This window comes from Notolepis coatsorum (genome assembly GCF_963971535.1).
Source record: "Notolepis coatsorum genome assembly, chromosome: 2".
NCBI lineage: Eukaryota > Metazoa > Chordata > Actinopteri > Aulopiformes > Paralepididae > Notolepis > Notolepis coatsorum.
Window position 1 is genome coordinate 84,613,657 of NC_140166.1, and position 21,452 is coordinate 84,635,108.

General features: G+C 46.9%; 1 protein-coding gene across 1 annotated transcript in view; it reads right to left on the reverse strand.

Annotated features, from left to right (window-relative positions):
• Positions 1-21,452, reverse strand: part of stk33 (serine/threonine kinase 33) — a gene marked incomplete at both ends in the record, with an annotated part of 88,417 nt that overhangs the window by 61,831 nt on the left and 5,134 nt on the right. Inside the window, one exon of the mRNA XM_084308245.1 lies at positions 15,805-15,890. Coding sequence (XP_084164371.1) covers positions 15,805-15,890 — 86 coding nt within the window. The remainder of the gene's footprint in view (positions 1-15,804; positions 15,891-21,452) is intronic.

Here is a 21,452-nt window from a genome sequence, read left to right on the forward strand (position 1 = left end):
GTGCGAAGAGGCACTCAAGCAACTCAACGCACAGGGTGAGCAGACCGTGGCTTGACCCCACGACTACACACACGCACAACCCGCATGCCACCCGGGAACGAACGGAGGAACAACCTCGTTACTGCCCCCAGAATCACGGGGTCAAGGGCAAACCCAACCCCGTGGCAAGGCCGTAGCAGCGGAGCACGAAGGAAGACCCAGACCCACCAAAAGGACTGGACTCCCTAGAATGGGGGCCCGGCGAAGTCCATGATGCCAGCATCAAGACCCCACCAGGTGGGCACGTAGTGCCCCGCCCCCCACATCGCCAGCGTATTCGGACAAAGGCCCCTCAGTTACTGCACCTGGTATTCCCAGGCGGAATCCCATCCAAGTACTAACCAGGCCAGAACCTGCTTAGCTTCCGAGATCGGACGAGATCGGGCGTGTTCAGGTTGGTATGGCCGTAAGCCGAGCGGGCCCTGTCCCCCCAATAGTACACCGCCTGGCACACTGACCCTGCAGAACAGGCAGTCAGCATGGCCGTAAGCACACAAAAAAGGTTAACCAACGGAAGCAGGCAGCGCACCGGGGAAAAACCAGGCAACAGGCTGTTAACCCTAGCCTGGAGACTGCGGACGAGACAGGCGCCAGAGGGGACAGCTGAACACAGCCGCCCCGGCGGAAGGAGCGTAAGCTGGCGGTGTTGCATGACCAAGCCTCCATTTAAAAACCCCCACCCAGAGGGGTCGAGGCAGAGAAGGCTGACACGATTGGCAGACGTCATGAACGTGCAGGGGCACCCTCAAACGGTGAACCCGGGAGTTGACACTGCTCCAACACACCAGGGAATCAACCACCTCGGTGTTACCCAATGCGGTGGTTGTTCCTATAACCCCTCAAGAAAAAACTCCAAAACACACCTGCGGGTATACACCGGCTATACCGCAGTACAAGTGTTTCAGTTTCCAAAAAGGGTTAACCCAGGCCTACGGGTCGCAAACATCACTTCGGACCGGGCCTGGCGGTACGGGAAGCACAGGGTCACCAGAGGAGGTCAAAAAACCACCCCCACAGGCCCCTCTTCGCCATGCGTGAGAGAGGAGCGAAAAATAATGGAGAACCAGCCCCTAAGCACACCGTACCTGGTATTCCCCGGCGGTCTCCCAACCAAGTACTAACCAGGACCAACCTGTGTAGCGGCCGAGATCCGACGAGATCGAGCGCGTACAGAATGGCATGGCTGTAAGCCATGACGACAGTACTGAGTAAAAACATACCCAACCAGGGTCTCCATAGCGCTTAACCCTGTGACACCCAGACCGACCTGGCATTTTTCCCCCTGAAAAAAGCCCAAGTCCCTCAGGGTACCAGAACAGCAGATCTGCATCCCCGGCGGACAACGGGTTCAACTGATCTGGACCAGCGTGACCAGAACCAGTCCCGTGCCCTAACCACGCCGACATGCCTACTCCAGGAGAAGGGCAGATATGCGTGTTGATCTTAACATGAAAAGAAGGCGCCACCCAGACGTTCGGACGAACCGCGCCTGGTGGCCCACCCCAAGGGCGTGAGACCCCACCACATATGTTCAGATCCATCCCGTCATCATCCCCCAGACATGAACGAGAATCCGTCGACAACCCACCCAGGTCATGGGATGTGGTCGTCGGAAGAGGAAAAACCCCCATCTCAGTTGCTTTATAAAAACGCTGTTTCAACCACAAGCAACCAAGGCGTGCCAGTCAATCGCCTGTTTACAGCGAGCTAGCACTATACGTGCGTCGGGACACACCCCCATCAATGAACAGGCTATTTAGACCTGTCATTGAATCCCCAAGGCGCCCAGGGGAACGACAAGAGGGGTGTGACACTCCCTAACTCCAACACTTCTGGAATAGAAAGAAGGAAGCATCAACAGTATGTATCCCAGTCTACACAGCCGGGGTAAAAAAATTTCACATTTTTACATCCCACCACCCTCCCATAGGAAAGAGACGGGGATCCCCAGAAAGACTTCCCACGCGAGCTGTACAGATTGAAAAGAATATATTGCACCTTGAGCCATGTAAAAAACTGGTTTTAGGGCCTCCGGGGAAGAGGCACTGAACCCATACACACTCAATAAACGAATTGAATCGAATATACATACAATAGAAAAGGACCCTTCTAGAGGGTCCACTCACTTTGACAATCTGAGGAGGAAGGCTCTGTACTCTGATGGAGGCTTCCTCACATGGAAGAAGGAGTCCGAACTCACAGAAGGCCTGAATAGGCGCTTGGTGAGGAGGAGCCCTGACCACCCCCCCTGAAAACAGATCCATCACATGGACCTGAACAGCACACGGAAGTCCTACCAACAGAGACGCGCACGGTGACGTACTCTATGGCGGGGGAATTCCTGCGGTGCACACGCCCAATATACCAGGCCGTGGGACCAGGAACTCCCTCCCCCCCCCCGTAACGTGCCGAACCGCCACGTGACGGGAACCTTGAAGGACAGGGGGTGTACCCCTGACCGACAGAACAATGGGGAGAGGAAAGGTTACCAGTTCACCCCTTTACGACCCCACACCCATGATACGATGTAACGACAAAAAGAGAATATGACACAGTCATAGTCAGCTCTATGAAGCGTTTCACAGCTCCACACAGCGCATGAGCTAACCTGCTATCTGATTTTTACTAAGGAAAAACACAGAATAGAGAGGGCTCTAAGAACCCCGGTCCAACATACACATGTGCTTCTGTGGCCAGTACAACCCAGTTGTAGGTCACATGACACACACAACCCATCATCACCTACAAAAAATGGCAAAAACACTCAACAGAGGAACGCCGTTTTTTTCACAATGAGAGAATACATCATTCTTGATTAGTATCGACCACAGGCCTTGCTAAGCACACATGACAGCAACCAAACCAATTTCCCTTTAGGAAATAAGTTTCTCCAGCAGATTTAGCACAACCTCAGCAATCAAGCTAAGAGTTACATCGTATCCCTACCACACAAAAGACACAATTAATGCACAACATGTCTGATAGGAGGATGAAAAAGTCCCCAGGGAACCGGGGGGGAAACACAATCCTCCTATTTTACCCTCAATACGGCCAGTTAAAACAGGAAAACCTGTTAATGTGTGAACACACTGTTCATTGTCATTACAGTCCAAGAAAGAACATTCTTTTACTCACTTGTCACCAAGCATAGCTTCATAGGTTAGTTACCTTAGTTGTGAGTACACGGCCGTGTTTCTCACACAACAACCAGATCATTACATCCCGTTTGCACGGAGAAGCTAACTGCCAGTGACAAAAACAGCTCACACATAACCCGCAACGTATCCTAAATGCATTGTAGCAACACACGTTTTGGGAAAAACACCGTTATTCACAATACATTTAGCAAAGTAAAACCAGAAGACGTGTTATGAGGTCTGGTCAACCCCGTTCCTACCCGGAACGCAGATCAGCGAAGTGCAGTCACAGACACCGTAGGAACACAGCCGTTCCTGTGTTGTCCGAACTGGGCAGCGTCACCGCCCCAACCCACACTACAGTCCCCTGTTGATGCAACCTTGCCGTCCTGGCTCAGGGCAGGGTCGACGAAAACATCCCCTGTCAAGGATGACGTCGTGGTCAAGAGTGTAAAACATGTTAAAATCAAAGCACGTTCAACAGAATAGCCTCAAGCTAACGGCCGCTCCAACCGTTCGGGTGCTACTGCTTCTGCTCGCGAGACGCCGATCTAACGATGCACGCGATCAGAAGCGAGCTCACGGCGGCGCGCGAGAAGCTAAGCTACCCCGCGCCAGGCCATGGCCATAGCAGCAAGCTAACGTTACCTAGCGACCACGACATGCTAGCCCCGCAGCTAACAGCTGACTGGCTAATAGTAGGCCCTAAGCAGGCCATGCAGCGATCCAGCAGGCTAACGCAGCAGTTAACAGCTGACTGGCTAACCGTAAGCTATGAACATGTAAACAATGACATAACACTCACCCAGACAGGCCGCCGTTCTGAACCTCTCCTCACTTTTTAAGAGAAAAGAGAAAACAAGATGTCAACACCGCTTCACAACGGTGACTTTACCACATCCGACGGAATCAGCACAGTACCAACTGGCCTGTGTAGCTGACTTTGAACATGAATCTGCCGCTATCGCACATTACATGCACATATCCCCTCATGAAGGAATACTCTCATTTGGATATGAAAGATGGGGCCTTAACATGGTGACAGAGAGAATCCACTCGTCCAGAACACACAGGGATCACCAGTGTCAATGGTCGCGGCCCACTAGTTAAAACTATAATGGTCTTCAGACCAAGGCCTTCTGTCGCCTAGGTGGCTGAACAAAGGACCCTAGCCTGGGGCCGGTTTCCATAAACTTTGTCAAGTAGCCCCCATAGCACTAACAGACAAGTGGAGCCCGCCAGCAAACACTACTCACCCAACCTGGAACGCACCGCTTCTCACAACAGCGGCATGTCCGACAGTTCAGCTGTGGCCTGACAAACAAACACAGCAAGGAACTGCAGTTGAGAAGCATGCAGCGGCGTGCTCCCAATACGAAAACCGGTGGAGGGTTTTTTAGAATGATCATCATCTTCCAGACACTCCAGTACGAAGACAATATCGCTGTATTTTCTCGAAAATAGTGAGAGAGAAAATAAAGATATGATGTCAACGTATCCTTGTTTCCCAAAGCTGCTCCTAAACCTTTCTTCCATCATGGTGTCAAGTGTGGGGATCTACCGAGGCACTTCTTCCTTGTGGTGAAAGCGAGAAGGAGGAGAGTGGGTGGCCCCACCCCTGCTTATATGGGTAAGCTGATAGGGGTGTGGTCAGACGAATATTGGGATTAAAGGTACATTGTGGTCTTTATTCAGTGCGCGTGCACGTATGCGAGATAGTGCAGAGAGCGATGCCGAGCGAGAGCGATACGATACAGAACTGCTATATCCAATCAACAACCTGAACTTTCCTCCCAGGAAAACCGAGTGCACAAAACCCCATCTTGCACTAATTTGCAAAAGTGTCCCCTACCAAAGCTCAAATCAAACCTACGCCCCTGCACTGGACAACTGGACAATGTGACAGTGCAACATGTTTTTGTTGATTGTGTACAATATACCCGAGAGCGACAACACCTACTACGGTGCAAAGAGTCTCTCTCTCCTGCATTCCTGTGTGTTAGTTGGTTGGATCCACTACACTTCCGGTTGCTGCTGAACGGACGTGTTTTTGTGGACCTCCCAAACTTTCAAACTTTAGACTGTTTTCTTTCTACGTTTTTGTTTTTTTTCTTTCTACCATTTTTTAACCAGTGATCTTAACTGATCACAGTGACTTTTGCTCTTATCGTTTATGCTGTTGGATTTATTGGTTTATGTGACTTTTTACTGGACGTGACCTAAGCTATCGGAGCTTGTTGTTGCCATAGCTACAGCTACACGCTACAGTACTCACAGTGCTAAACTCCCCCGAGGAAATGGCTCCAACGTCAGATGTCGCAGAAATGCGAACGGAACTGAAGTCCATCGAGATACTAGTAATGGATCTTCTCAAGCGTCAAACGGAGCTCATGTCCAGGCTGGCTAGCATGGAACAAGCGGACGCAGGCTGCACCAGTAGTCCCTCCTGGGCGACAGTGGTGAGGGGCCGAAGGAAGCTCTCCCTTCCTCTATATGATCCCGTTGATTCACCTCAACTACCAAACCGATTCAATCCTCTTTCTAATGATCCCAGCCTCCTAGGCTCTCCCTCGTTTCCGTCTCCTGCTAGTACTGTAGCTTTTCTCAAAGACTATCCGATGCTAGCTACTAGCCTAGCTACTAGCCAGGCTCCAAGCGAAGCTGCCAGGACGGCGGCCCTCTCCAGCTCACGACTCAACCATGGAAATATAGCTGCAACCCGGAGCAGAAAGCGCTCTGCCCTGTTTGCTCTCGCATCGCCAAATTCCCCAGACTCACGCGATGGGTCCGACTCCCCAAAGTTTAAACGTCCTCACCTGCGGTGCTCTGCAGCCCATGCCAGTACGATCATTCAAACGGCGAGTGTTATCGATAGAAATGCCGCTGTGAACGAGCCCCTCCACACGGCGCTGCTGCCCGACCAACCGCCAAACCCCGCCAGCAATGCAGACGCTACTCCTGCGGCTTTTCACCATAGAAACCTGGCCATCTACGACGGGGAATGCATCCATGAACAGCCAGAGATCCTACTCATCGGAGATTCCATCACCAGGTTTTTGCAAATACCACACGGCATTACATATTGTTTTTCCGGTTTAAAAGTTACTGACTTACTAGAGTGTACTCCCGAAATCATCGACAGATATCCGTCCGCCCACACCGTTATCATTCATATCGGAGCAAATGACGTAATGGCTAGACAATCCGCTAAACTCCAATCTGACTTTGAATCACTAATACTCACTATTGAAAGCCTGGGTAAAATATGCATTGTGTCTGGCCCCATTCCATCCATAGGTTGTGGATCTGAGCGATTTAGCCGTCTGTTCTGGTTGCACCAGTGGCTACAGACCTACTGTACTACTATAGGACTTTGCTATATAAATAACTTTGATCTGCTCTGGTCCAGGAAAGACCATTACAGACCCGATGGCATCCATCCAAACATATCGGGGGTAAATGTGCTAATACATAACGTCATACAATGTGTAGCATCACTGGCCTGACAACCAACCATATCTAGCTCTGTAGACTATATACAGAAGCAGCCTAAGCTACAAAGAAACACGTTGAGTGTCATCCCGATTCTGATCACCAGAAGACTAATCAATTACTCATTATCACGTCCCATATGTAAATCGAACCTTATCAATATCAGTGTTCAACCACAGACTATCTCACGCCCCACTACAGAACCCGTACAGCTAAAACTAGCACTGTTCAACGTTAGAGCGCTGAAACAAAAATAATTTCTGATAAATGAACTCATAGTAAAACATGGTGTACATTGTATGTTTTTAGTAGAGACATGGCTAGACAACATCACTGGTGTAGCAACACTGATTGAGACCTGCCCTTCCAATTTTAAATTCTATCAATCAAACAGACAGAGTGGGAGGGGAGGCGGAATAGCAGCAATCATCTCCACTCAATTTGTGTGCAGTGATATTGACCTGGGAAAATTTTTATCATTTGAATACCTTGCTATTGTATTGAAAACAGAAATGCCAGTAGTATGTGTGACATTGTATCGACCACCAAGGTACTCGCCACTCTTCATACAGGAATTTTCAGAACTCATATCGATCTGCATTACCAGGTATGATAGAATCATTCTTAATGGAGATCTAAACATTCATATCAACAAAAAGGATGACCCCAGGGGTTGCGAGTTTCTGAACCTACTGGACAGTTTTGGACTGATGCAACATGTTCACGAGGCCACCCACCAACATGGCAACACTCTGGACCTACTAATAACAACAGGGCTAAACATTGAGAATGTATCAGTAAAACAAATTCCAATTTCTGACCAGTATTGTGTGTTCTATGGTACAAGCCTAATATTACATAAGACCAGAAGCGAATTCCTAGTTCACAGAAGGCTTCTGGACGCTAGAGCTGAAGCAAAATTCTCTAGTATGATGAAATCATATGACCAATGCAGTGAATCCTCCTTAAATCAGAAAGTGCAAAACTTCCACAGCACCTTGTCAACAGTGTTAGATACTGTTGCCCCTCTGAAGGTTAAAAAGGTAAAAACTGATAGAATCTCTCCATGGTTAAATAAAACCAATGTTAAAGATAACAAGAGAAAATGTAGGATAGCCGAGCGAAAATGGAGGAAATTCAAACTCACAGCTCACTTTAATTTATACAAAGACGCCATGGGCGCATACAATAAGGCAATACAACTTGCGAGAAAGGAATATTTTTCCAAAATGATCTCAGAAAATATGGGTAACTCCAGGGTACTTTTTTCCACCATCGACCAGCTGATTAACATGCCACCCCCCCATATACCGCAGCAATCAGCCACAAAATGTGAAGAGTTCGCAGTTTTCTTTAATGAAAAAATATCATTGATTAGAGCAAGCATTGCCTCTGATATAGATCTGGCTGTGAGTGGAAACCCACCTGAGATAACTATGGGGGAATTCACATGTATTACATTACCTGACCTCTGTAAGATTGTCTCTGAGTGTAATTCCGCCACCTCCTGCCTCGATCCTATACCAACAGCATTTCTCAAGCGGGTGTTCGATAGTGTCTCAAATCATGTCCTTGAAATCATAAATATGTCGCTTCAAACAGGCACTTTTCCAGATGCATTTAAAACGGCTGTAGTAAAACCACTACTAAAGAAAACAAACTTAGATGTAAACGAACTAAAAAGCTATAGGCCAATATCGAACCTTCCATTTATCAGCAAGATATTAGAAAAGATAGTCTCAGTACAAATAAACTCCTTTCTCAAAGATAATAACATCATGGAGGAATTACAATCAGGTTTCAGAACAAATCACAGCACTGAAACTGCCCTTACTAAAATAGTTAGCGACCTCAGGCTAAACTCCGATGCTGGCAAAGTCTCAATTCTTGTCCTATTGGACCTTAGTGCAGCGTTCGATACGATTGACCATAATATCTTGATCAGTCGTCTTGAAAGACTGGTTGGCTTTTCCGATCATGTACTAAATTGGCTCATAACATACATTAAGGGGAGAAGGTTCTATGTTAAGCTTGGAGACAATGTATCCGAGGAACATGACAGCAGCTTTGGAGTTGCACAAGGAAGCTGCCTTGGTCCATTACTCTTCTCACTATATATGCTGCCCCTCGGGGACATCATTCGAGACCACAATGTATGCTTCCATAGTTATGCTGATGATACACAACTATATATCTCCGCAGAACCAAATAACACTACAGCCATACAGTCCATTACAAATAGTCTGTTAGCAATAAACAAGTGGATGAACAATAACTTCCTAAAATTAAACGAAAGCAAGACCGAAATCCTATTGATCGGCCCAAAAGCGAAAAGGGAAGTGCTGTGTGAAAACCTGGGGAGTCTGTCATCCTATGTAAAGACTGAGGTTACAAGCCTAGGTGTCATCTTGGACTCAGACCTGACCTTTAAGTCTCATATAAATAAGGCCATGAAAACGTCATTCTTCCACCTAAGAAACATAGCGAAAGTAAGACCTTTCGTAAATAAAAAAGATGCAGAGACACTGATTCATGCTTTTGTATCAAGTCGGCTTGACTATTGTAATGCACTGTTCACTGGTCTTCCCAAAGCAACCATTGGGAAGCTTCAGCTTATCCAAAACTCTGCAGCTCGATTACTAACTCATACAAGGAGAAGAGAACATATCACTCCAGTCCTAGCCACTCTGCACTGGCTTCCAATAACTCATAGAATTGATTTTAAGGTCCTTTTCCTAACATATAAAGCTCTTAATGAGCAAGGCCCAAAATACATAGCAAATTCCCTAGTTAGTTATCTGCCCTCAAGAACGCTACGGTCATCCACTACAGGTTTACTAGACACGCCCAGAAACCAAAAGAGGATAGGAAGTATGGCATTTGCCAACTATGCCCCAAAACTATGGAACACACTACCAACACACATCAGAAACGCCAGCTCCATACAAATTTTTAAAGGAAAATTAAAAACGTACCTATACAGTCTAGCTTACAAATAGTTATGGCTTGGAAAAACCTGATGGATCCATGAGGCTAGGATAAGCCTTGTGGACCCAACTTTTTAGATGAAGGAACGGGTACATACGCACACAATACATGACCACTGATGGATCCGTAAGGCTTGGATAAGTCTTATGGACCCAACTCTTTAGATGAGGGAACGGGTACATACGCACACAATACGCGGCCACTGATGGATCCATGGGGCTTGGATAAGTCCTATGGACCCAACTCTGACCACTGACCACATGAGGGAACGGGTACATACGCACACAATACGCGGCCACTGATGGATCCATGGGGCTTGGATAAGTCCTATGGACCCAACTCTGACCACTAATAAAAACGTAACTACACTAGCGTTATAAGAGCTAACATTGCTACCTACCGTACAAGTGCATTGGTTTAGTGCATTTCCTACTTCCGGTTGCTACTGAGCGGACATGTTTGTGCGGACCTGTTCTCCCAAACTGGTAAGCAAATGACTGTTTTCATGTTTTCATTTTTACGTTATTTTCATTTTTACGTTATTATCACTTTGGTTGCCTTGGGTTAAATTAATGATATACCATAGATTGCCAGCGCTATTTGTCTATGGAGAAAGTCCCCTTCTTTGCAGGGCTATAACTTTTTAAATTCTATTGCTACATTGCCATTATTAGGGCCCATTCAAAGTCCTATATGTATTGTTCATTGTGTAGCAACGTTAAACTTTTTCATTCACATATTCATAGTAAAGTATGGTCTAATGTATAAGTATGTTTTCATCTCTTTCTGCAACTTTCTCCAGAACGTGATATATAGCCCCAAATGCATTATATTGATGATGAAATACAGTTTGATGGCAATCAGCGCGATATAAAAAATTCCAACTAGACGTACTTCTAGAAGTTACTACACGTCATCTGATGATGACCGGATGGGCGAGGGGGCGTTTATAATTCCGTGGGCAGCATTATACCAATCATCTAATGTGGGTCAAATGTTGATAAAAGCAGTTAGTATCGAAGATGGTAACGTTACACGCTGAAACTCACCCCAGTCTCCGCGCGCCGTTGGGCGATCATCGTCGAGTAGGAATTTTATCATTATGGGATATATTATTACCCGGTCCATCTCCAGCTTGTATAATGGTATATACGTCCAAATCATGTTGTTTATCGAGTTATTGGCAATCGATCGCTATGTAGAGTGACGAGCTAGAGTGCCGGAACCTATACCGAGTGGCCGGAAGTAATAGGGCCGACCAGCAAAACCTCTACTGCGCTTCCTGTTAAGCGGTTGCGCCGATCGGCCACCAGATGGCGCTCCTGAACCGCCAGAGAGCTCAGTGGGTCCTGCTGATGGATCTCAGGCCAGCGGAGGGGGAATATGAATCCGATTCCAGATTTTTGAAATATTGATATAAGGACGCTGTACAGCGTCCCCCGGCAACTTTAGCATGGCCAGCAATGACGCTGTAAAGCGTTTTTAGGCAGTCAAAGTGTTATTATTATTATTATTATTATTATTATTATTATTATTATTATTATTATTATTATTGTTATTATTATTATTATTATTAAACATTGATCTTAACTGATCACTGTGACTTTATTGCTTTTATCGTTATATATGCCTATGTTTGTGTACAGCACTTTGAGCTACATGACATGTATGAAAGGTGCTTTATAAATACCTACTTACTTACTTACTTACTTACTTACTGTATATTATGAAGAACTCAACAGGAACGGAATCGAGAAAATTTACTTTATTTCAATATTCACTCATTCGTCAGGAAGTATGATTTTCAACAGCATAGCTACAGTACTATGCATTCTTACAAGAAACTGGACTCATTGAAAGGATTCAGATGAAGTACATTTGACTTCTGTCTGTGGTGGAAATGCTCCGCATGAGGCCCACAATCCACAAATAAAAAAAAGAAGAGGAGGTGTTATAGAAAATATTATATGTTTCATCCGATTACATCATTTGTACAGCTTACTGGGCCTATTAATATGTACAGTGTACTAGACGGCATGTTCATAGCTCTGTTTAAATACATATTCTCTGTACAGCCTTGACTCGTTAATATAGTTAACTAGTATACAGTTTCTCAGACATTATCTTAACAGAGCAGAGCAATGCCTTCTCCTGACACAGTAGCAATGCCTTCTCCTGGCACAGTAGCAGAGCAATGCCTTCTCCTGGCAGAGTAGCAGAGCAATGCCTTCTCCTGGCACAGTAGCAATGCCTTCTCCTGGCACAGTAGCAGAGCAATGCCTTCTCCTGGCAGAGTAGCAGAGCAATGCCTTCTCCTGGCACAGTAGCAGAGCAATGCTTTCTCTTGGCACAGTAGCAATGCCTTCTCCTGGCACAGTAGCAGAGCAATGCTTTCTCTTGGCACAGTAGCAATGCCTTCTCCTGGCACAGTAGCAGAGCAATGCCTTCTCCTGACAGAGTAGCAATGCCTTCTCCTGGCACAGTAGCAGAGCAATGCCTTCTCCTGGCACAGTAGCAGAACAATGCCTTCTCCTGACAGAGTAGCAATGCCTTCTCCTGGCACAGTAGCAGAGCAATGCCTTCTCCTGACAGAGTAGCAATGCCTTCTCCTGGCACAGTAGCAGAGCAATGCCTTCTCCTGGCACAGTAGCGGAGGAGCACAAAGACACTATTTGAAGGGTGCGGCTGGGTGACTCTGGGTTTGAATTCAGCTGTACCTCCGGCTCGGTCAGTCGTCCCTAGGAACACAATTGGCGGTGTTCGCGGGTGGGAAGCCGGTGGGTTATGTGTCCTGGTCATTGCAAACAGCGACTCCTGCCTGTTCAGCAGGGAGGGGATCTGGGGGAAATAGCATGAACCTCTGCACGCGTTACGTTCTCCCAGTGAAACTCCTCGCTGTCAGGTGCAAAAAGAAACGGCTGGTGACTCCACATGTATCAGAGGAGGCATGTGGTAGTTCTACACCCTCCCCACTGCCGAGAGGAGCAGGAAACTAACCGGGATCGAAACCTTTGGAACCTTCCGATTACCAAACGACCGCTCTACCTCCTTACCTAGCTCCCATATAAACAAACCGAGCACAATGTAATTCTGTGAGCAACTTGAAACGGTTCTTCAGCGTGCCTGCTGTGGGATCTGAGGTACTGTATATTTATGGGGTTCTTCAGCGTGCCTGCTGTGGGATCTGAGGTACTGTATATTTATGGGGTTCTTCAGCGTGCCTGCTGTGGGATCTGAGGTACTGTATATTTATGGGGTTCTTCAGCGTGCCTGCTGTGGGATCTGAGGTACTGTATATCTATGAGGTTCTTCAGCGTGCCTGCTGTGGGATCTGAGGTACTGTAAATCTATGGGGTTCTTCTGTGCCTGCTGTGGGATCTGAGGTACTGTATATTTATGGGGTTCTTCAGCGTGCCTGCTGTGGGATCTGAGGTACTGTAAATCTATGGGGTTCTTCTGTGCCTGCTGTGGGATCTGAGGTACTGTATATCCATGGGGTGTGAGTGACCCTCCTTGTTCTCACTCCATCCTCCTGCTGCTGCCGTTGGACGCTGCGATTTGGAAATAGACGTGCTTAAAGGAACACGCCAACATTTTGGGAAATTAGCTTATCGTCTTCTCCAGAGAGAGACAAGAAGATAGATACCAGTTTCAAACAACCCAAAGATTGAGTTGGTCCAACATAGACCCAGTAGTCTTTCCTTTAACAGTGTCCTACATATGTCATTGCCTGGCGTTGGTGCTCATCTAAAATGTGCATTGGTAAATTGTGATCTAATATGCAAGCCCATTCTGGAAAAAGTTGCCCTAATCCAGTGGTGGATGGTCTTATCAGGATCCTCGTTGTCATCACTACCATCCTCCTCCTCACTGTCCAATGGGTCGTTGTCATCACTACCATCCTCCTCCTCACCGTCCAATGGGTCGCTGTCATCACTACCATCCTCCTCCTCACCGTCCAATGGGTCGAGGATCCTCGTTGTCATCACTACCATCCTCCTCCTCACCGTCCAATGGGTCGCTGTCATCACTACCATCATCCTCCTCACCGTCCAATGGGTCGAGGGACTTGGCTGTAATGACTATGCAGACCTTCTCTGGCCTGATCCGGACATCACCATGTGACCACCTCTTTGACTGGCCTACACCCCACTCAACCACGCCATGTGTGCTCATGTGTTCTCATGTCTTCTCATGTGTTCTCATGTCTTCTCTTGTGTTCTCTTGTGTTCTCTTGTGTTCTCATGTGTTCTCATGTGTTCTCATGTGTTCTCTTGTGATCTCATGTGTTCTCATGTGTTCTCATGTGTTCTCATGTGTTCTCATGTGTTCTCTTGTGTTCTCTTGTGTTCTCATGTCTTCTCTTGTGTTCTCATGTGTTCTCATGTGTTCTCATGTGTTCTCTCATGTGCCCTGAAAGGCAGTAAAGTTGTAAAATAATCACTTTAAACACTATCCATAATCACGCAGCTGATTCCATGTGTATAAACCTGTGTGACTAGAACTGTGGTAACTGTGGTTACAATAATCAAGTCACATGTATTTGTATCTCAAATATAGCCCAATATCACGACACGTGCAACAGTTGTTGCTTGTGATATCTGCTTGGTTTTCCTTTGCACAAGCACGATTTTACGAATGCCCTGCAGGAATAACATTGTGAATTCACTGAATTGTTATGGATAAATTAATAGTAGTCTTTAATAAATACATGTATAAATAAATGTAATCAAACTTGGGACATTTCCCAGTGGCTATACCTTACCTGATGTAATCCTGTTGACGTCCCGGTCAGGTAAGGCGTCAGGGCTTTCACAGGTTGCCACCTTCCCCCCCGAGCAAGTGGCACGCCATGTCCTTTAAAAAGATCTCCGCTCACTGGACCCATGGCCATTCGGCAAACAATGTCCCAAATGTGGTAGTCAGCATTGGATACCATTTGCACGGTGATACTGTGACAGCCCGTTGACGAACACATCTTCATCCTCAGATGGTGAGATGATCCCCATCAATTTTCCCCGACAACTCCGGGGGCGTAAGCCTCACCGGCGCGGCCCTGAAAGCAGTGGTGTGGTTGCATAACGTGCGCACGACCGAGGGGAGGGTAATAAATTGCCTTACGATCTGGGTCTGTGAAGGAGCCGTTAAAAGATTGTGTGATGACTCTGCTAATGGAAGTCATCACGACCGCACTGTTGCACGATGCTGGGTGCCAAATATTGTAAGGTTGTGATCACCTTCATCTCGGGCGCGCGGCCGTGTTGCTACTTGTAAGCTCATCTCTCACAAGATCCGTCACAAACATTATTCATGCGCGATCTGGTATGCGCTGCTTGATCAACTCCCTGTCATTCAGTGTTTGAAAAATATTTCTCCTCGCTATGCCTGCTGAATAACTCTTTATCTTTACTGGGAATGAATCCTATCTTTAAAGGAACACGCCAACATTTTGGGAAATTAGCTTATCGTCTTCTCCAGAGAGGGACAAGAAGATGGATACCAGTTTCCTCTCTGTGCGTTCAGTAGAAAGCTATCTGGCTGCACCTTAGCCTAGCTTAGCACAATGAATGGAAGCGGACAGTGACGGGTAGCCTAGGCATTGTCCAACTAACACCTCTCCCGAAGGCTACCCGTCACTGTCCGCTTCCATTCATTGTGCTAAGCTAGGCTAACGTGCAGCCAGATAGCTTTCTACTGAACGCACAGAGAGGAAACTGGTATCTATCTTCTTGTCTCTCTCTGGAGAAGACGGTAAGCTAATTACCCCAAATGTTGGCGTGTTCCTTTAATTGGAAATCCAGAGAAAATGTCGCAACTCTCAAAGAGTTTTCAAAATCTACTCCGAATTCCACCACCGGGACCAACTATTAGTGTTCGGAGGCGTCGTGAACACGGGCATCTGCTTCAGCTGGGTCTTTGTCACCGCGTGTAACACGCTGGGCTGAGGCAGTAATTTGTTAGAAGATGCTCTGGATTCACTCTTTGTAAGGAGAACCATAGGGGGGGGGGGGTCTGTCTTAAGCCTATTATGTTGGGGAGATGGGAGGGAAAGGAGAAGAGAGAAAGCAGCCTTCAGTGGCCAAAGATTTGATCCCCGCAGAACGGATGAGAACCTGGAACATCGTATTATTATCATCCCCAGGCTCACCTTGATATTGATCATATTAATATCATCCCCAGGCTGGTAGCTTTTCACTAGAATGTTCTCCAGTTTCAGGTCCCGGTGAACTATGTCTGAAAGATAAAAGAGAGAAAAAAAAACTACTTTTAACAATTAGATATGATGGGTTTTTGATGCATCTTTAAAAGAACATACTGTACATCTGACTTGTCACAAAGTGGGATTGAAATTGACCATATTCACACAGTGGCCATTTTGCTCTTATGTTATGCTCTTTGCTCAGCTTGGGCATGACATAAGAGCAAAATGGCCACTGTGTGAATATGGTAAATTTCAATCCATACAAAAAGCACTGGCACCAGGGTTTTGGTTTCTGCGATATTGGAAGTAGAAGTTAGCATTTGTTAGCAATGCTAAAAAAGAAAGTGAGTTGGGTGAGTAGGTTCTGTTAGCATGGTCAGAAAACAAAACAACTAAAACAAAACAACATTTACTCCTTCTATAGTTAGAGGCACTACTAGGAGGATTTTGACATCATTGTAAATTCAATGTCCGTACCTTGGCACGATTACTACAGAAACATGTCGCGACTGACTGAGACAATTAACACGACATGACCGCAACGAGTCCACTGCCGGGCTTTCCCTAAACAATGATATAGGGGGGCGCTCTAGTAGCACACCATGTAACGCGCTGCGTCGTGAAACGGCCGACCCGGGTTCGATTCCCGGACCCGCCGTCCTTTGCCAAATGTCTTCCCCTGCTCTGTCTCCCATTTCCTCCTCTCCCTCTCTCTCTACCGGACTGCCCGGGTAGTACAAACCAATAAAAATCTACAAAAACATATTAAAAAAAAAAATTATATAGGGGAGCAGCACCACTAACGAGGCAGCAGCACTAACGATGCAGCACCACTATGACAACGATGCAGCACCACTATGACAACGATGCAGCACCACTAGAGGGACATGGTAGATGGTAGGGACAGTGTCACAGAGGTCTAGAGGGACATGGTACGATGGTAGGGACAGTGTCACAGAGGACTAGAGGGACATGGTAGATGGTAGGGACAGTGTCACAGAGGTCTAGAGGGACATGGTAGGATGGGAAGGACAGTGTCACAGAGGACTAGAGGGACATGGTAGGATGGGAAGGACAGTGTCACAGAGGTCTAGAGGGACATGGTACGATGGGAAGGACAGTGTCACAGAGGACTAGAGGGACATGGTAGGATGGGAAGGACAGTATCACAGAGGACTAGAGGGACATGGTAGGATGGGAAGGACAGTGTCACAGAGGACTAGAGGGACATGGTAGGATGGTAGGGACAGTGTCACAGAGGACTAGAGGGACATGGTAGGATGGGAAGGACAGTGTCACAGAGGACTAGAGGGACATGGTAGGATGGGAAGGACAGTGTCACAGAGGACTAGAGGGACATGGTAGGATGGTAGGGACAGTGTCACAGAGGACTAGAGGGACATGGTAGGATGGGAAGGACAGTGTCACAGAGGACTAGAGGGACATGGTAGGATGGGAAGGACAGTGTCACAGAGGACTAGAGGGACATGGTAGGATGGTAGGGACAGTGTCACAGAGGACTAGAGGGACATGGTAGGATGGGAAGGACAGTGTCACAGAGGACTAGAGGGACATGGTAGATGGGAAGGACAGTGTCACAGAGGACTAGAGGGACATGGTAGGATGGGAAGGACGGTGTCACAGAGGACTAGAGGGACATGGTAGATGGGAAGGACAGTGTCACAGAGGACTAGAGGGACATGGTAGGATGGGAAGGACAGTGTCACAGAGGACTAGAGGGACATGGTAGGATGGGAAGGACGGTGTCACAGAGGACTAGAGGGACATGGTACGATGGGAAGGACAGTGTCACAGAGGACTAGAGGGACATGGTAGGATGGGAAGGACAGTGTCACAGAGGACTAGAGGGACATGGTAGGATGGGAAGGACAGTATCACAGAGGACTAGAGGGACATGGTACGATGGGAAGGACAGTGTCACAGAGGACTAGAGGGACATGGTACGATGGGAAGGACAGTGTCACAGAGGACTAGAGGGACATGGTACGATGGGAAGGACAGTGTCACAGAGGACTAGAGGGACATGGTAGGATGGGAAGGACAGTGTCACAGAGGACTAGAGGGACATGGTAGGATGGGAAGGACAGTGTCACAGAGGACTAGAGGGACATGGTAGATGGGAAGGACAGTGTCACAGAGGACTAGAGGGACATGGTACGATGGGAAGGACGGTGTCACAGAGGACTAGAGGGACATGGTACGATGGGAAGGACAGTGTCACAGAGGACTAGAGGGACATGGTAGGATGGGAAGGACGGTGTCACAGAGGACTAGAGGGACATGGTACGATGGGAAGGACAGTGTCACAGAGGACTAGAGGGACATGGTAGGATGGGAAGGACAGTGTCACAGAGGACTAGAGGGACATGGTACGATGGGAAGGACAGTGTCACAGAGGACTAGAGGGACATGGTACGATGGGAAGGACAGTGGCACAGAGGACTAGAGGGACATGGTACGATGGGAAGTCAAGTCAAGTCAAGAGTTTTATTTGTCACGGCATACAAGTATACAATGAAATGCGGGTGGTCTTGCCCGCAACGATGTGCAAATAACATATAATAGAATCAACATTGTGCAATAAACAAGTAACATTGTGCAATAAACAAGTAACATGTTAGGGCATATTGGTATATGTACATAAGTTATTTACAGAGCATGGAGGACATGCTAGGTCCTTTGGTAGTGTCTTTCTGTACATGCTAATTTATACAATCTCCGGTTATACTATACTATTTTTAAAGTGACCTTTCCTTAGTGGCCATAAGTGTGGGGGCGTGTGCAGCATGAGTGTGTGCTTGAGGACAGTGGCACAGAGGACTAGAGGGACATGGTAGGATGGGAAGGACAGTGTCACAGAGGACTAGAGGGACATGGTAGGATGGGAAGGACAGTGTCACAGAGGACTAGAGGGACATGGTACGATGGGAAGGACAGTGTCACAGAGGACTAGAGGGACATGGTACGATGGGAAGGACAGTGTCACAGAGGACTAGAGGGACATGGTACGATGGGAAGGACGGTGTCACAGAGGACTAGAGGGACATGGTACGATGGGAAGGACGGTGTCACAGAGGACTAGAGGGACATGGTAGGATGGGAAGGACAGTGTCACAGAGGACTAGAGGGACATGGTACGATGGGAAGGACAGTGTCAAAGAGGACTAGAGGGACATGGTAGGATGATGAGTCTTAAAGTTCAACTCTGTTAAAGTGATTTTGTGACAGTGACCCTCTCCAATATTGTTTTCTCTGCTATAAGATCCTTTTGTAATCGTACGATGTGTGTGCACAGTGTAGTGTAATTAGCCTATGCCTGTGGTGGGAAAGGCGTAAACACAAAGACATAGTAACTAACGTGTCAAGGGAAAAGCTGGCACCGAATATGTCCATTGGACCACGATAACAACACGATTGTAAATCAAATGGACAAACGACAAAACACTTATCAAGTCAACTGCTGAGGTTGGACTTGTATGACCGTGACTGCTCACAACACTGCAACATTAAGGCTCCTTGCTTACACACCTACAGTATATTGGGAAGTTAAAGCCAACCCATTCCCTTTGGTATCATTAGTCGCTATTGAGGCAAGCCATAGCAGCAGCAGCACAGAGGGACTCCCGGTGTGGAAGCACACCTATTAATCAGTATTCCTCCCCAGCTCCTTGTAAATGACTCATTAGCCCCATGTAATGGTGTCTCATTGCCAAGCAACGTCCTAAATTACCTCTAACTAGAGATTTCACCATTAGAAGGGGAAAACATAGCATCTTCAAATAAACCCCTCAGACTCAATTAAAATTTGTACAAATTTTTTCCCTGGCAGTTGTTCATTATTATCTCATTATTATCATAATAAGCCAGGTTCTATAATGACTGAGAGCCATAATAGTGTGGAATCATCTTGCTGATTATCACACGTCAACGAGGGCAAAGCAATTTGACTGCGCTGTGATACCACATTCACAGTTTACTCCACACATGCTGACCTCCCATGTAGGTGTAAACAGTAGGGGTGTAACGGTACACAAAAACCACGGTGCGGTACATACCTCGGTTTTGTATGGGTTTTCGGTACAGTGGGGGAAAGTTTGGCTTCAGGGGTGATGTTTGAACTTGGGAGTTTTGAATAAAATTCTGCACACAAAAGAAAGTTCTGCACGTGTGTTCCGTTAGTGGTTAACGTACTGTTGCATTCGTTCGGTACACAGTGCGTACTGAACCGGAGGTCCAGTACTGAAACGGTTTAATATGTGTACCGTTACACCCCTAGTAAACAGTGTTTGGATATATAGAGTGCCAGGTTGTTCTCCTCATGATACCCTCTGACCTCCCATGTAGATATAAATGGTCCTCATTCTCGAACGGACATACGTAAAAGTTACCAAGGAATTCTTTGTAGGATTCATGTAGGGTTTACGAACTCGAAAAGTCGTAAGTCGGACAGACCGGTGTGTGTCCGTGGTTCCAACAGCTTTCTCCGGGACAAGTCATTGGGGATTGTCGATACTACAGACATCCGTGGAATTAAATAATTATAATGATAATTAATACGACAATATTTGTATCATTAATAATTACGTTTTGCATTTATAGTCCTGATTCAATGAGGCATCGTGAGCATTACACACACACACACACTGCAAACTAAATAAATAAGAACTAAACTGATTGCCGCGGATATAACTACTGTATAGTGGAATATATGTTGCGACTCCCACCTCATCACAACTCGTCAAGCCTAATCAGACGCAATCGGAAACAGCTGGGCGCACGCGGAGGCAGAGACACCTGCTCCATAAGAAGCCCGACAGACCATCATTCAGTGCTTGTTCGTACTGATCACTTGTGGTTAGTTTGACCTTAAGTAGTTATTCAAGTCGTAGCATTATTTCACTTGTGTCGTTGTCTAACCCGGCTTTGTTACTTTGTTTTCCCCAGTGTTTTGGGTCATCCGTTTCTTTTGCTAACCGACGTTGTTTTCGCCTCTCTCCTTCAAGGATACCGCTCTCGCTTGCGCACTGGCGTCTCGGGACGCACGGATGGACGTTATACTTGGATATTCCCCCTCCCTCTGTTACTGGACTGGTTAGTACACGCAAACGAACAACAGCCCGGCACATCTACATTATTACAACACATTAGTTTTACACGTTAGACACACGCATCCACACACATACATTATACTGTCTCATAGGCGGCGGGTATATAAGGCCAGGCTAGGCTATGCCTACCCAAACCGGCAGCCCCAGTCTGTGCATTATTATAGGCAGCCTAGGCTACAATATTGTGTGTGTGTGGGCCGCTGCAGCCCGGTGGTGACAATACGCAAGGGTCGGCCAACCAAGGTGTCAATGGCAGTAGGTGTGGTGGCCGTTTAACATTCCAGACTGCAGGCAGTAACCAATCACGCCGCATCATCAAACTAACCGATGCCAGTCTGGTCTTCAAAATCCTCCATGGTCTAGCCCCACCCCCACTTTCCGATTTTTTCACCTCCAGGTTCACCAGAACTGTTGTACCGGGTGACTTGGCTGTTCCATTAAGGACCCAATTGTTTGGGGTCCAAA